General features: G+C 44.9%; 1 protein-coding gene across 10 annotated transcripts in view; it reads left to right on the top strand.

Moving 5' to 3' along the window:
• Positions 1-15,176, top strand: part of Lrp11 (LDL receptor related protein 11) — a 253,624-nt gene that overhangs the window by 228,840 nt on the left and 9,608 nt on the right. For 2 of the 10 annotated variants that reach the window (XM_052169948.1, XM_052169959.1), the window contains exons 2-5: positions 4,823-4,983; positions 7,511-7,658; positions 10,569-10,694; positions 12,037-12,243. The exons of 5 other annotated variants lie outside the window; for them this stretch is intronic. In XM_052169948.1, the coding sequence (XP_052025908.1) occupies positions 4,823-4,983; positions 7,511-7,658; positions 10,569-10,694; positions 12,037-12,243 (642 nt within the window). The remainder of the gene's footprint in view (positions 1-4,822; positions 4,984-7,510; positions 7,659-10,568; positions 10,695-12,036; positions 12,244-15,176) is intronic. 3 more of the 10 variants (XM_052169957.1, XM_052169958.1, XM_052169952.1) reach the window with 2 other exon arrangements.

Raw genomic sequence — 15,176 nt, 5'->3', positions numbered from 1 at the left:
TCCTCCCCACCCCCACCTCCAGGTTCGCTGTGCTCCTCTGTCACAAATTTGCATTGCTACCGGAGCTTTCCTTAAACCCTGGGTGCAGAAAGTAAACAGGATTAAGACTAAGGCCCCAAACAAAAGCCATCTAAGTGGTTTTTTTACCTCCCTCCCACTTCTTCCTTTCTCTAGGGGGAGTTTGCCATGTGACCACTGGCATGGCCTCCTCTCTGGGGAGCACTCACATGCCCACTCTACGGGAAGCTCTGATGTGCCCAGATTTCTTCGGGTCCTCAGCGACCTCTGGTGCGGCCTTGGCTCGCCGGCTGCATTGATTGGCCCTGTATGGAGGCAAAGGGCGTTTTACAGACTCCGGGGATTCCAGGTCCAGATGCTTACCTGTTTGAGTTCTTTGTTTGTAAGACAACATCGGCTTTCCTTTCAGGATTATTATGCTTTCTTTCCTGCTTTCTTGTGAATCTTGTGAGCATGTGGAACTTGAGGCTAAATGAGACCGTGATTTAGCAATGCTCCTTGCAGGGAATTGTAACCAGTTTTTTTTTTTTAAAAGATTTATTTATGTATTATATGTAAGTACATTGTAGCTGTCTTCAGATACTCCAGAAGAGGGAGTCAGATCTCATTATCTGAAATGGTTGTGAGCCACCATGTGGTTGCTGGGATTTGAACTCAGGACCTTTAGAAGAGCAGTCAGTGCTCTTAGCCACTGAGCCATCTCTCCAGCCCTGTAACCAGTTTTTAAGGAAGAAACGGGGCGGGATGGGGGTGAGGATGATTGCTGGATGGGACCGGATAGATTTAGAATGGTTTACGCATCTGCCAGTATATTGGTCACTCTGGGTGAGTTCGATGTTAGAAGCTGTTTTAAGCTATTTGCTGTTTCTCACAACAGCTCAAAGGTCAAATCCTGTTGTATGGAAGGCTGGCCTGGAAAGCAACTTGCCTGAGGGCCACTCAGAGAGCTTTCCCTCACAGCCCTGGGCCTGTCACTCTCAAGCATGAAGACGCAGCTGTTAGAGATAGCGAGAGAACTGAAGGATAGAGTAGGAAGGTATCTTGATGTGACAGCCTACCTGCTAGAACACCTGAAGTGCCAGAGATCCTCCAGATTGACTCTAGGCTCCTCCCACACCAACCATCTTGGACTTGGCTCTGTTCTAGCTCAAGTTGCCATAATGGGTGAGTGTGGATGTTTCTTGTGATTTTTCTGGGCAGTATAGGTGTCTATGGTATCATTACAGAACCTTGTGGTTGTCTGGTGTGACTGATTGGACAGACCCGTGGGAGGCCTTGAGTAAAGAGGGCTGCGGGGTGGAGGCCCACGTCCTGGGGATCCTGTAGGAGCTGAGAATATCATCTCTCAGCGTTCAGGGACCAGAACCTGTGTGCTGTTTTAACTAAGCTAGCCTGAAGTCCAGTGTCTCTGCGTAGCGCTTGGAAAGAACCCTTTGCAAGTCAAACCAAAGCCTCAGGTGAAATTCAGCCTTCTCCCAAGCAGACCTCCCTCTGCTGTCAGTCTTCAAGTAGGTATCGAGGACGGACCGACCTTCCTGTTCAGGGCTGATCCCCCGCAGCAGGCTGACTCATCTCCACTAACCTGGCTAAATAAATAATACTCAGATTACTTGTTGGCAGTGTTGGAGAAAAGGTATTGAGACAACTCTGACCACACACACGTCCCAGATGGACATTTACTTTTGTTTGTTTGTTTTTGATTTTGATTTTTGAGACAGTCTTTCTGTGTAACAGAGGCCTGGCCATCCTGGACTCTTTTCATAGACCAGGCTGGCCTCAGACTCGCAGAGGTCCGCCTGCCTCTGCCTCCCGAGTGCTAGGATTAACAGAAGCATTCACAACCTTTACTTATTCAATGTGTTTATGGACATGCCTGCCACGGCCTTTGTATGGGAGACAGGCAAACTTGCAGGAGGTTGGTTTTTCTTCCATCGTGTGGATCTTGGAGGTAGAATTCAAGTTGTCAAATTTTCTGAGCCATCTCAGTGGCCCTATATACACAAGTATTTTAAAATTAAGCCGCAGTCTACTCCACAGGTAGAAAAACTAGAAGCTAAATTCAGTATTGTCTATCTGGAAGGAAGAAGTCTTCAAATCAGTTAAGTAGACCATCAAAGAAAGATTTTGTACAAATTCAAAAAAATTGTGTCAATAAATAAGGAACTGTAAACAAGAGTCTAGGAAATACACTCTTAAAATATTAGCAGAGCTAAGGGTTGCTTTGACAAAAGTAAATAAGCAAAGGTTCAAGTAAAGAAGACATGCAGCTGATAGACACAGGAAGTGGCCCGAGTTAAAGGTAGGCAGAGGCTAGGCATACAGCTTCAAGGGACAGCACTTAGCTAGCACATCGGAGGGCCTAGGCTCAATCCCCAGTACCATCAGAAAGAGTGTGTGTGTGGGGGGAGGGGGGGAGAATCAAATGTAAATGTCAGCTTACACTTACTAAATTGTATAAAACAACCTAACCTGGCACACGTGTGAGACACTGTATACTCATGAGCATTGATGGTGTAAACTGGTACCAAGCTCTTGGAAGCCAACTAGGAAATAATATATCAGAGATTTAAAATATCCATTCTTCGAGGGTAGAGGTTTTCAGCCTTCCTAATGCTTTAATACACAACCTCATGTTGTGGTGACCCACCCCACCATAAAATCATCTCTGTTGCTGCTTCATACTGTAATTTTGCTACTGTTATGAATCCTAATGTAAATAATTTTGGAGATAGAGGTTTGCCAGAGGGGTCGTGACCCACAGGTTGAGAACCACTGTTCTAGTTTTTTGGGGTTTTGTTTGTTTGTTTTTTAAGGACAATAATCTGTGCTAGAGAAACAGTATGAGCAATAATATGATAATTATGGTATTATTTATTTACAGTGATAAAGTTGATGAAATATAAATGTTTCATTCAGACTGATAGTGAATGTCAAGTGAGGAGATGCAGGTAGAACCCTTAGCACACTGCACTACGTGGTACAAATAACTTACCAGTAAGGTGCACTCATTTCATCCCAGCACTCAGGAGGCAGGGGCAGGGGCAGGGGCAGGGGCAGGGGCAGAGGCAGAAACAGGTGGATCTCTGAGTTTAAGGCCATCCAGGTCTATGAAGAGTCCAGGACAAGTGAGGGCTCTGTTACACAGAGAAACTCTTTCTCAAAAATAAATAGAGTATAAATTATATAACATATAGCATATAATATTTTATTATATATTATAAATATCATATAATTGTTACACAATTGTTTTATTTATTTAATTTCAAAATTAATTTTATTAATTAAATTAATTAATAATACATTTCATTGTTGTTGTATTTGACCATCGGTATCCTATGGGAAAGACAGATGGGACTTCACATACTTAAAATAATGAGAGCCATACTGGAATTATGGATTTTTTTTTTCTTCAGTGATGCAGTTTAAAAAATAAATAAATGATTGATTCAACAGCCTGGAAAGGAGAGACAAACAATCCCAGAAAGCTTTCGTCTCTGCATCTGTAGGCCTGCCTTCCCTTCTCTGGCCCCACCTTGTTTTTGGATTGCCCAGCCTGTCTGTAGCCTTTGCACCACTTGGCACAGATTCAGGTCTGTCAGGGAAGCTCCAGTCACAGCAGGTGTGGGAAGAGGCCTCTAGCTCCTTCTGTGCAGTAAGCCCCGCCTGGCAGCCCTCAGTCTCAGCTGTGTGAGTCGCACTTCACCTCCCTAGGTCTGACCCACTGTCGTTAGTTCCCAAAATAAATCAATGTTCCCACAGTACTTAACATGCTCAATTACATTTTTATTTATAATGAAAATTCGAAATTACATTTATCTCACTCTTGGAGGGTTGTGCTTTGTTTGCTTCCAGAACTGTTTCTGTGTAGATAAGCTCTGGTATAATTAGCCTGACTGGAACTGAGGAGAAATTGTTTTCTCAGAGGTCATCAGAGGTCAAGTTAGACTGTGAGGGTTTCCCTGGGCTCAGAAGTCTTATCTATGATGCAGTTAAACAAAGTCAGTGACGGTTATGACGTTTCTTCATGAGAAGCAAGATTAATTTGTTTCCTGACAAGCAAGATATTTCAGTGCTTTCTCATTCTTCCATGTAAAACCTTTGAAGGTTTTAAAAAAAATATTATTGGGAGCCAGAGAGCTGGCTCAGTGGTTAAAAATACTGGCTGGTCCTCCTCAGGGCCTGGGTTCAATTCCCGGCACCCACATGGCCATCCACACCTGTCTGTAACTCCAGTTCCAGGATCTCTGACAACATCACATACACACACATGCTGGAAAAACACCAATGCACATAACTTAAAAATAAATCATTAAAAAAAATTTTTTTAAATGGGGCTGGAGAGATGGCTCTGTGGTTAAGAGCACTGGGTGCTCTTCTAGAGGACCTCGGTCCAATTTCCAGCAACAACATGGTGGCTCACAACCATATGTAATGGGATCCAATGCCCTCTAAACAGCTACAGTGTACTCATATATACACATAAAAATATGTGTATGTGTGTGTGTATATATATATGTACAGATGTATGTATATGTATATATATATGAGTATATATGTATGTACGTATATATACACATATATGTATGTGTATACTCATATATATACATATATATGTATATACATATATATAATTAGTTTTCTATAGCACGCCATACTTCCTCTTCCACATGCAGAATTGCTGAAAGTCCATGTCAGAATAGGATGGAAGTTATTCTCTTTGTGGTTTTTTGGATGGACTGATCTGCAGACAAGATCGGCTGGGGAATCAGAGAGGCACGCCTCTCACGTCTCTGCTCTTTCACAGGTGAGGACGAGCCTCCAGTCAGCAGGGCTGGGAAGGATGTGGTTTTACAGCTGCCCACAGACGGGGTAGTTCTAGACGGCCGAGAAAGCACAGATGACCACACCATCGTCCTTTATGAGTGGACGCTGCAGCAGGGTGACCCGTCGTCAGTGGACATGAAGGTGACTCTTGTTGATCTTGCTATCAAAACTGATGTTTCTGGGAAGTGGTTTTCTGTAATGTCCTTGCTGTCAGTCCCTAAATGCACGTAAGCAAGCAGAGTGGACTTACGATGGACAGATCATAAAATCGATTATCCTAAAAATGATTTATTCTGTAAACTCCCTTTGGTGCTCAGTAAACGGTCTTGATTGTTTGCTTAAGAGCTTGCCAGGGTCCTGCTCCTTCAGCTCGGAGGAAAAGACTTAGGCTGTGTTTCAATAATTCTGGTTCCTTTTTTAAAAGGTTTTCTCTTTTCTTAGTATAAGATTTAGGTCGTGGCCAAGTATGATGGCACGTGCCTGTAATTCTAGTACTCAGTGGGTTGAGGCAGGAGAATCTTGTGATTCAAGGCCAATCTAGACTAGGTCACCAATGCCTGGCTACCCTGGACTAAAAGTTTAGAAAGTACTAGGCAGTGTTGGTGCACACCTTTAATCCTGGCACTCAGGAGGCAGAGGCAGGCAAATTTCTGAGTTCAAGGCCAGCCTGGTCTACAGAGTGAGTTCCAGGACAGCCAGGACTACACAGAGAAACCCTGTCTCGGAAAACAACAACAACAACAACAACAACAAAAAGTCTGAAAGGAAGGAATATAAAGAGGGAGTCAATAATAATGGAATGAATTCTTTCTTTACGTGATCTGGAAGCATTGTAATCCTCCTCGTGGACACTGTGCTAAGAAGTGAGATGGGCACAGCATAAGGCGGTCCTGCTCCCTGCTCCCCTGTGGGGGGGGAGGTGCTACATATCCCAGCCATGAGACCGTTAGAGCCATTTCTAACGAGGAACACTTACAGACTATGTCTCACACACTTCATCCAGACCACACCCTTTTACAGGGTCACCTCAGACCATTAGAAAACAGGGATACTTACATTACTATTCATAACAGGAGCAAAATTACAGTTACAAAGTAGCAACAAAATAACTTTACAGTGGGGGGGGGGTCATCACAACATAAGGAACTGTGTTAAAGTGTTGCAGCACCAGGAAAGCAGAGAACCACACTGCCTGGGAGGGTGAGGTGGTGAATAAAAAGCCAGTTTGTACCGGACTGGAATCACAACAAAAGCAACAATCAGCTGTTGCCACTGCACTGATCTCAGATCGTGCTGCTTTTGCTCAGTGATTAAATGACTTTAGCATTGGACCTTTTCAGAATTGTCCTCAGCCTGTCACTCAGAGTCCTTCCTCAAGTACACCACCCAAGAGTCCTCGTTCTCTGCCCAACTTTTCAAGAAGCAGAAACTCCTTTTATACATCATGTCCTAAGCTGGTGGTTCTCAGCCTTCCTAGTGCTGTCGAAACCCTTTAATACAGTTCCTCATGTTGTGTTGACCCCCAGCCATAAAATTATCTTTGTTGCTGCTTCATAACTGTACATTTTGCTACTGTTATGAATCATATTGTAAATATCTGATAGTTAAGGTTTTACTGCTGTGAACAGACACCGTGACCAAGGTAGCTCTTATAAGGACAATATTTAATTGGGGCTGACTTACAGGTTCAGAGGTTCAGTCCAGTATCATCAAGGTGGGAGCATGGCAGCATCCAGGTAGGCATGGTGCAGGAGGAGCTGAGAGTTCTGCACCTTCATCTGAAGGTTGCTAGCAGAATATTCACTTCCAGGCATCTAGGATGAGGGTCTTAAAGCCCACACCCACAGTGACACACCTACTCCAACAAGGCCACACCTCCAAATAGTGTCACTCCCTGGGCCAAACATATTCAAACCACTAGAACAGGGTATCTGACATGTGACCCCAATAGGGTCATGTCCCACAGGCTGAGAACCTCTGTCCTAGCTTACTGTGAATCAGCTCTACTACTTAACCAAATAGTCTGAACTTGGCCATATGTACTGTACTAGACTTCCCTTTGGAAAATGCTGAATGCTTCCTTTTATTCTGTATAAAAATCCTGGTAATGATTTCCAGACCATCTACCTTCTAGCCTAATCTAGATTTTCTTAGATGTGTATTCTCCATAAAATCTGAAGCCCCTGATTGAATTCCTCATGTACGCTGTGGTTCCTTCTGAACCTGTTAACACCCTCCTGTGATCTGCACATTGGTCCTGATGCCTGCTAACAAAGCCAGTTGCATGAACTGTGTTAGTAGCTGTGTCATAGGATAGGTTCACGCTGAGTCTTCCGACCATCCGCTTCATCCTTCCACGTGACCGCCGCCATCATGGCCTCCCCTTTCCTGTGTCTCTGTGCCTGACTGCCTGCCCCTTGCAGGACCTCCTTCCTGTCTGTCTTCTTTACTTTTCAACGTTTTGGTTTAATTTGTACATCAGAAGTCATTTCTACCTTGGAGCATCACCCATCATTTGTTATTGTTTCTGTTTCAAAGTTATTTATTTATCACTTCTAAGGAGATAAGAGGAGCGACGGCTTGTCTCGGGGAAGGGGCAGGGTGCTTGTCCCTGTGTGCTCCTGGTGCTCTGCACTAAGCTCTCTTCCCTAACCTGTCTGTCTGGCAGGTGCCTCAGCCAGGAACCCTGAGGCTGTCCCGCCTGAAGGAAGGAGCGTACGTCTTCCAGCTGACTGTGACTGACTCTGTGGGTCAGAGAAGCTCCGACAACGTGTCTGTGACTGTGCTTCCCCGGCTCTACTCCACGGGAGATGAGGGTAAAGTCCTTCCATTGTGTCCCCACGGCAAGCCAAACCCAGCTGGTCGTGGAAGGATCGTGTCAGTGGGATGCACATCCTGGGGTCACAATTCACGGGCTCCTCCGTCTTATTTTCAGTGCTTGAAGTGTTTGCTAAAAATGTAACAGCAAATATGGGCTCTATGTTTAGGACCATTAGGATCCCACTGGTGAGAGTGCAGAGAGCATTGTCAGGGCATAGACCATGAGCCAGGGTCCTGAGTGCTGACCTTCTGCCTTTCCTCATTGACCTTGTTAAAGACAGCACCTTGCTTTCCTAGAAGAGGGTTTAATGTAAAGACAGAGGGCCCTTCTGATACGCATGTTTGAAGTGTTTAACTGAATTCTACAGTTTAAACAGTTCAGCCAATGGAATCACAGGGTGAAATCACAGGTAGAATGGTGGCTAAAAGCTGAGGTCATTATGTAGGAAATACTTGTAAATAATCCAAATAAAGCCGGGCTGCGGTGGTGCACGCCTGTAATCCGAGCACTCTGGGAGGCAGAGGCAGGTGGATTTCTGAGTTCGAGGCCAGCCTGGTCTACAGAGTGAGTTCCAGGACAGCCAGGACTATACAGAGAAACCCTGTCTCAAAAAAAAAAAATCCAAAACAAACAAACAAACAAACAAAACCAAAAAATCCAAATAAATAGAGTGAGTCAAAAGAATAAGTTTAAATATTCTTACCACAAAAAAAATGAGTAGAAAACGTGATATAGATTGTTTACTGACTTGATCTAGTTAGTACTAAATATGTACATACAAATAGTATATACATATATGCATGTATGTGTATTATATGCATATCAACACATACCCCATATATCTATATGCTATTGCCCATAAATTAAAAATAAAATATGGGGTACAGGGAGGAAAGGCATATGATAGGCTAGAAAGCAGACTTGACTATATCAATAGTTTATATGATAAACCACTTAAAAATATTAGAAAGAAAAACATGTGGTTAATGACTACAGTTGGACTGAAATAGGCAAAGTAAAAAAGTTCTGCTCAAAAGTTTCATAGAAACCAAGTGGTGCTAGTGCACATTCTTAATTCCTGCACTCAGGAGGCAGAGGCAGGCAAATCTGTGAGTTTGAGGCCAGCCTGGTTTACAGAGTGAGTTCCAGAACAGCCAGAGCTGCACAGAGAAACCCTGTCTCAACATAAAAAGACAAAAACAAAACAACCAAAAAGGAGTCATGGAGGTACTCTTCTTAATTATAGAACGTGCTATGAAGTCACCAATGAAATGCCGCTTGTAAACGTGGTAAACAGGCGGGGACATTAGACAGGAGTTTCTGTCTCCATTAACATACACACATAAACACATACATACACACACATACATACATACACATATATACACACACACATACACACACATAAATACACACACATACATACACACACACATACACACACATACATACACACATGCACACACATTGAATGCATGCGAAGAGCCATCTCTGCAGATAGCAGGCTGGAGAGAGAGCACTTTACCATGAGCTAGCAGAGTGGTTCAAATAGGGACAACCTTCACACCTTCACCTAGGGCTTCTACACCTTCCCTTTTTAGGGCAGGGAAACAAAACACTTGAACATTTAATTTTACTCATTTTCAATCTTTTGACATTTTTTCAGTGTGTTTAATAAGGTGTGTGGTGTTTTTTTATTCAGTGTGTGCACACTCAGTGTGTGTGCCTGCACATGCATATGCGTGTGTAAAGGTCAGAGGACAGCTTGCGGGGAGTTGTTGCTCTCTTTCCAGCATTGTGGGTTCCTGGAATTGACCGCATGTTTTCAGGCTTGGTGACAGCACCTTTACCCACTGAGTCATCCTGCAGTCCCCCTTGGGTGCGGTGTCTCAGAACACCAGCACATGCAATTTATGAGTCAATTTGAGGTGTGTGTTTATTATGATGCTTAAAACGTTTAGAGACCGCTATTCCAGAAACAGATTAAGTATAAATGCTGATCTGTGTCTAACTCGACATAGAAATAAGGAGAACCCTGCAGTTTGGGGTTTTCCTGTCACATGAGTAAGATTGCTTGGTGATCAGTGCCCTTGCTTCTGCCTGCTCCCTCTGGTGGCTGTCGCTGACCCTACAGGCCTAAGTTTTCAAGGCGTCCACACTGAGAGCTATCCCAGCAGTTCCAGCATTCTTCCTTTCTTTACTTTCTCCTTTAGGACCAAGAGCGCTTCCAATCACCTTGCGCCCAAACAGGGTCACTTTCCAGTCTTTTAGTTGACAGCTTTTCAATGAAATACATGCACATCCGTCTGAGCACATCAACTGTGCTTAGCTTTTGCTGTTAGTGCAGAGTCTATAATCTGCCAGTCGTGTTCCTGAGAGAGCCATTTCGTCCCCTGTCACCATGTCATGGTAGGATGCCAGGGGGCTGGGGAGACGGCTCAGCAGCTAGGAGTACTGGCTGCTGTTCCAGAGGCCAAGGGGTTCAATTCCCAGCACCCACATGGCAGCTCACCACCGTCCCAAGGGATCCTCTACTGTCACACAGATATACGTGCAGTCAGATCACCAGTGTACATAAATAAAAGTGAATGAATAAATAAGAAATTGTAGGACTCCTTAAGGCCAGCTTCTAGCTGGGTGCCATTCGTAACTTTACCTGAGTTACAAGTGGAAGGCAAAGGAACCAGGGCAGCAAAGGTTTGAAGGACACCCTTCTGACCGAGAGCTCCGGGGCAGCCCAGAGCGTCCAATGAGAGGTGACAGAGGGACCCTCTGACCTGTTGTGCCAGTTCTGTCATGTCACTATCCCTGCCACTTTACCCTGCTTGGTGTCCTGTCCCCAGTCATCCTGACGGGATGTTAACTTGCCCTGCATCCCTCTGACCTGAGACTTGTTCACAAACAGGATGCTCCAGTGCTTGTTCCCGCTACCATTTCTTCTGTGACAGTGGCTGCTGCATTGACATCGCCTTGGCTTGTGATGGCGTGAGGCATTGTCCAGACGGGTCTGATGAAGCCTTCTGTCAAAACTGTGAGTCAGTTGCATGGTCTTTTCAGGCAGGGATCTGGACGGGATAGCACCAGCAGGTCAGTGTCTGTAAAATACCATATAACATGTACTTTTTAAAAAACGGCAAGATGACTCAGTAAATAAAGGCATTTGCTGAAGCCTAATGGCCTCATGATCTGAGTTCAAGCCCAAGGACCCATGGGTGGCAAGAGATAATCAACTCTCACAGGTCTGATTACAGCCTCTGATGTCCACCACGTAGCGTAATACACTTTTAAAAAACATCAAGTACATTAATAATTGCCTTGCTAATAATTGATAATTGCCTTGTGCATGTGTGTGTGTGTGTGTGTGTGTGTGTGTGTGTGTGTATGTGATGCAGTCTTGCCACATAGCTGACCTCACAGTTACAATCCTCTAGCCTTAGCCTTCCGAGTTCTGAGATTATAGGCATGGGCCTATGGGTACACTTGGCATTGCTTCTATAATTTTTAAGGATTGTTTATGACACACTGGAGTATGGCTAAAGTGACCTATAAGTCAGCTGTATAAGGTCATGAACCTAAAAGTAGCATAAGAAAGAAGCGCTGTAGTAAATAACCCAGTCAGGTTGGTGTACGGACAGAAGAAAAGAGAAGGTCTCAAAACACAAGGTACAGGAACTGAGGTTGTAGCTCAGCAGTCCAGTGCTTGCCTCCAGTGCATGAGGTCCAAGGTTCAGACCCAACTGCAGCAAAGTGGGGAGACTAGAAGAACAAAACAAAACAAAACCCAAGAATATAATGTCGAGTATGTCCGTCTCCATGTTCGGAAGCCACTAGAAGAGGAAAGAACACATTGCCCACTTAAAAGCTGAGCAATAGTTTTAGTGAGCTCTGCCTGTCTTAGCTGAGTAAGATAGTAGACTTAACTATCTGTGATTTTAAATCAGCTGCAGATACGATGGTTTTAGTTAACGTTCAGAAAAAAAGGCTGAGATTATAGCTCCTCAACATCCATGTTGGAAAAAATGCAAGTATGTCATCATGTGCTAATCCTAGTTCTCAGGAGGCAGAGGCAAGACTGAGGAAGCCTACTGCTCAGCCAGTCTGCCTGCCTCACGAGTCCCAAGCTCTAGGCCAGTAAGAGCATTGTCTCAAACACAGAGGTTGATAGCACCTAAGGAACAACAAGGTTGTCTTCTGGCTGCCACATGCAGTGTACACACACACACACAAACAGAGAGAGAGAGAGAAGAAAAGAAGGGAGGGAGGGAAGGAGGAAGGAAGGAAGGAAGGAAGGAAGGAAGGAAGGAAGGAAGGAAGGAAGGAAGGAAGGAAGGAAGGAGGGAGGGAACCCAGCCAGTAACTGAGCTCTTCCACAGTGTCTCTTGACCGCAAGTGGGTGACACACACAGTGGCTACTTCTGCCCAGCCAGGAGTCACGGGATTAAGTGAAGGTGAAGGAGACCCCAGGTCGGGGTCCCAGAGAGCCACTACCCACAGGCAGCCGGCTCCTGCATCCCACACAGAGAAGAGGATACACTCCACCCAGAAGGCGCCGGAGAGTCAGATCCATCCTGTCCAGCCAGGTAAGGACTCAACAGAGCTCTCCATAACTAGTTTCTCAGTTGTTGATATTAATATGGTTCCAAGTTATATTTTGTGCTTGAAGACCATCAGGGAAATGGTACTCCAAAGATGAAAATTGAAATGAAGAATTTGGCCAAACAAAACAAAACAAAACCCAACCCTGACATTTGTACTAATGAGTTTACAATGAAGGAGCTCTGGAGATGTGTATAAGAGGAAGAGCCCTCGTCTCACATCGAGAGGCATTGATTTGACCCCCAGCACTAAAGAGAAATGCACTGTTGACTAATGGAAAGGAACGCCTGGTGGACAGTCCCTGAGGAGTGGGTTCCAGGACCTATGAGAACCAAAGTTCAAAGTTCAAGTCCCATCTGTGAGAGTAGCAACTAGGGCCCGGACAACTCGGCGCATACGGGCACTTGCTGCAAATCCTGACAACCTGATTCCACACCCAAGGCCTCACCTGCTGGAAGGAGAGACCTGAGTCCTGAGGTTATCCTCTGACCTCCACACACGGCCGTGGCATATGTGCATGCCCCTCCCTCCCCACATACAAAATAAACAACTATAAAAAAAGTTAATGGCCCCTTAATTGTAAACTCACTAGTACAGTATACATCCTCCTGTATACTGTAAACCACCTCCAAATTACATATGGTCCCTTTTATAATGTAAGTGTTAAATAAATACTTCTGATACTATATATTTTAGGAACTGATGACAAGGAAAACAATCTCTTTATGTGTTCATAGACACCATTTTTGTGTGTGTGATGAGGATTAAAGTCAGGGCTGTATACATGCACAACATACTGACCCACTGCAAAGCACCCCCTGCCTCAGAAACAGGTTTCTAAAGCTTATGGAGGGCACTATAAATGGTCACACAGTGAGGGCGTGCCTAGAATGCGCGGAGCCCCTGGCATCGGGAGCACAGAGCTGCAGTGTGGCCTGTCTGCTCAGTACCTCGTGGCACAATGGCCGGACTGTCACCAATGTGGCTGCAGCTGCAGGGCCTGTTCTCTGTGTGGTCCAAGTCACTCGCTAACAATGCTGTCTTCTTGTATCCAGTCTAGCTGGAGGAAGGAAATCAGGTTTCCAGGCCTACGGAGTGGCATAAAGGAGGGTTGTGTGCCCGTTTACATAGGCTCTAGTTACTGCCAACTCAAGAATGCGGGGGTTCTGTGGCTGATCAGCCAAGACCTTCGAGGCATTGAGCTGAAATATGTACAAAAAACCATTTTTCTGCATACAGTTGTGGTGCCCTTCCTCTACTAAATGTGCCAGCACCTCAGGCTGTAGCTTATCTTTGTTTTTAGGACATTCATGCATTTATTTCTATAACACTGGGAGTTCAACTCTGGGCCTCGTACATTGTAAATGACTCTACTGGCTTTCAGGATGTTATTATTTACTTTGAGATTCAAGTCTGATCATTGACTTTTTACCCTTTTTATGTATGTATGCATTTATTTATTTTTATGATAGAAGAGAAAGTTTATTATAGATATATAGGAAGGCATAGCCAGAGGCAGGAACATCTGGGAGAGTGCAAAGTGGACATGACCAGGCCGAGTGGACAGGACCCAGGTGCAGCAGCCAGGAGGCCAGAGGTACAAAAAGGACACTTGTCACTCTTCAAGGCTTACCGTTGACTGGACTCAGAAGGAGAGCACTCGGTGGGAACAGCCTACAGCTCTGGGCAATCTGTTTGTGGCGTTTTTTCCTTGGAGTCTTGATTCCCTTGGCCATACACTTAGCACATCCTGCAGTGTCCTTATTGCTGGACTCAGTGAATTGTTTCCTCAGAGCAATACATCAGCACCTGAGGCAAGGGCATGGAATAATATCAAACCCTGGGTGCTGTGGTTCTGGGCTTCTCACCTTCTTTGTCTGAGGCCTTTCAGACAGCATATTGGTAGACACCATCTCCCTTAGATTAAAACCCTGCAGGTTCTCCTGGCTCTTTTATATACCAACTACTGAGGCACAGTGATATCTGTCAGTCCAGGAATATCCTTCTCCCCCCCATTTTTAACAATAAGCAAAAATACAAGTTTAAGAACACTCAGATGGCATCCACAATGCATCCTTGAACAGACTTGCATTTCCTCTGTCCAGTTTTCCTTGGCCTCTCATGAGATTGCTCCTTACTCAGCAGTAGGCACGCTTTGTCATGGGTCAGAATGCCTCAGTTCATGGGAAAACCTTCCTTGTCGTTGCTCTTCTGAAGCAGCCGTGAGAACGACAAGGAAGGTGAGAGCACTGAGAGTAAGGAAGACTTCTCACCCAGTGGCAGCAGCTGCCTCTGTGGCCATGCACGGCTCCTAAAGAGCATGAAACTTGCATCCATCACCCATTTCTGTGAGTTTCTGACAGTCAGTGGTGCAGAAGGAGACATTCAGCTTGATCTTGAAATGGCTGACCTCTTAAAGGTGTCACACACACACACACACACACAAAAGAGCCTGAAGACTTGTTTTCAAAAGTTTCTCTTTTTTATGTTGTTGTCTAGAGAACGTCTCAGGGTTTGTGTTGTAGGGGGAACTGTCCGGACTCTGTATGATCAAAAATCTAGGAAAGTCGTTTGTATCTATGGAAGTGTGATCTCTGGGACAGCTGTAAAAGCATGTGTTCTCCTAAGATGGTGCCAGGAATCCAACAGAACAGTGTGAGGAGGTTCATTTATCACAAACTCGAAGATCGCAATGTCAGAATGCCTTCTTATAGATACGTGCACCCTACTGGGTCAGTACAGACAGGATTCCTCCCCTGGGAAGTGAGTTCCCATCAGATGGCAGAGCTGTTATGGTAACAGCAGAATTGTGTCCATCCATCCATCCATCCATCCATCCATCCATCCATCCATCATCGTGTCTCCCACCCCCTCCTGGCCTTGAAGAGTCATAACTGGCTCTTCTGCCACAACGTCC

This window comes from Apodemus sylvaticus, chromosome 23 (genome assembly GCF_947179515.1).
Source record: "Apodemus sylvaticus chromosome 23, mApoSyl1.1, whole genome shotgun sequence".
Lineage (NCBI taxonomy): Eukaryota > Metazoa > Chordata > Mammalia > Rodentia > Muridae > Apodemus > Apodemus sylvaticus.
This window is presented reverse-complemented; position numbering and strand designations above follow the sequence as displayed.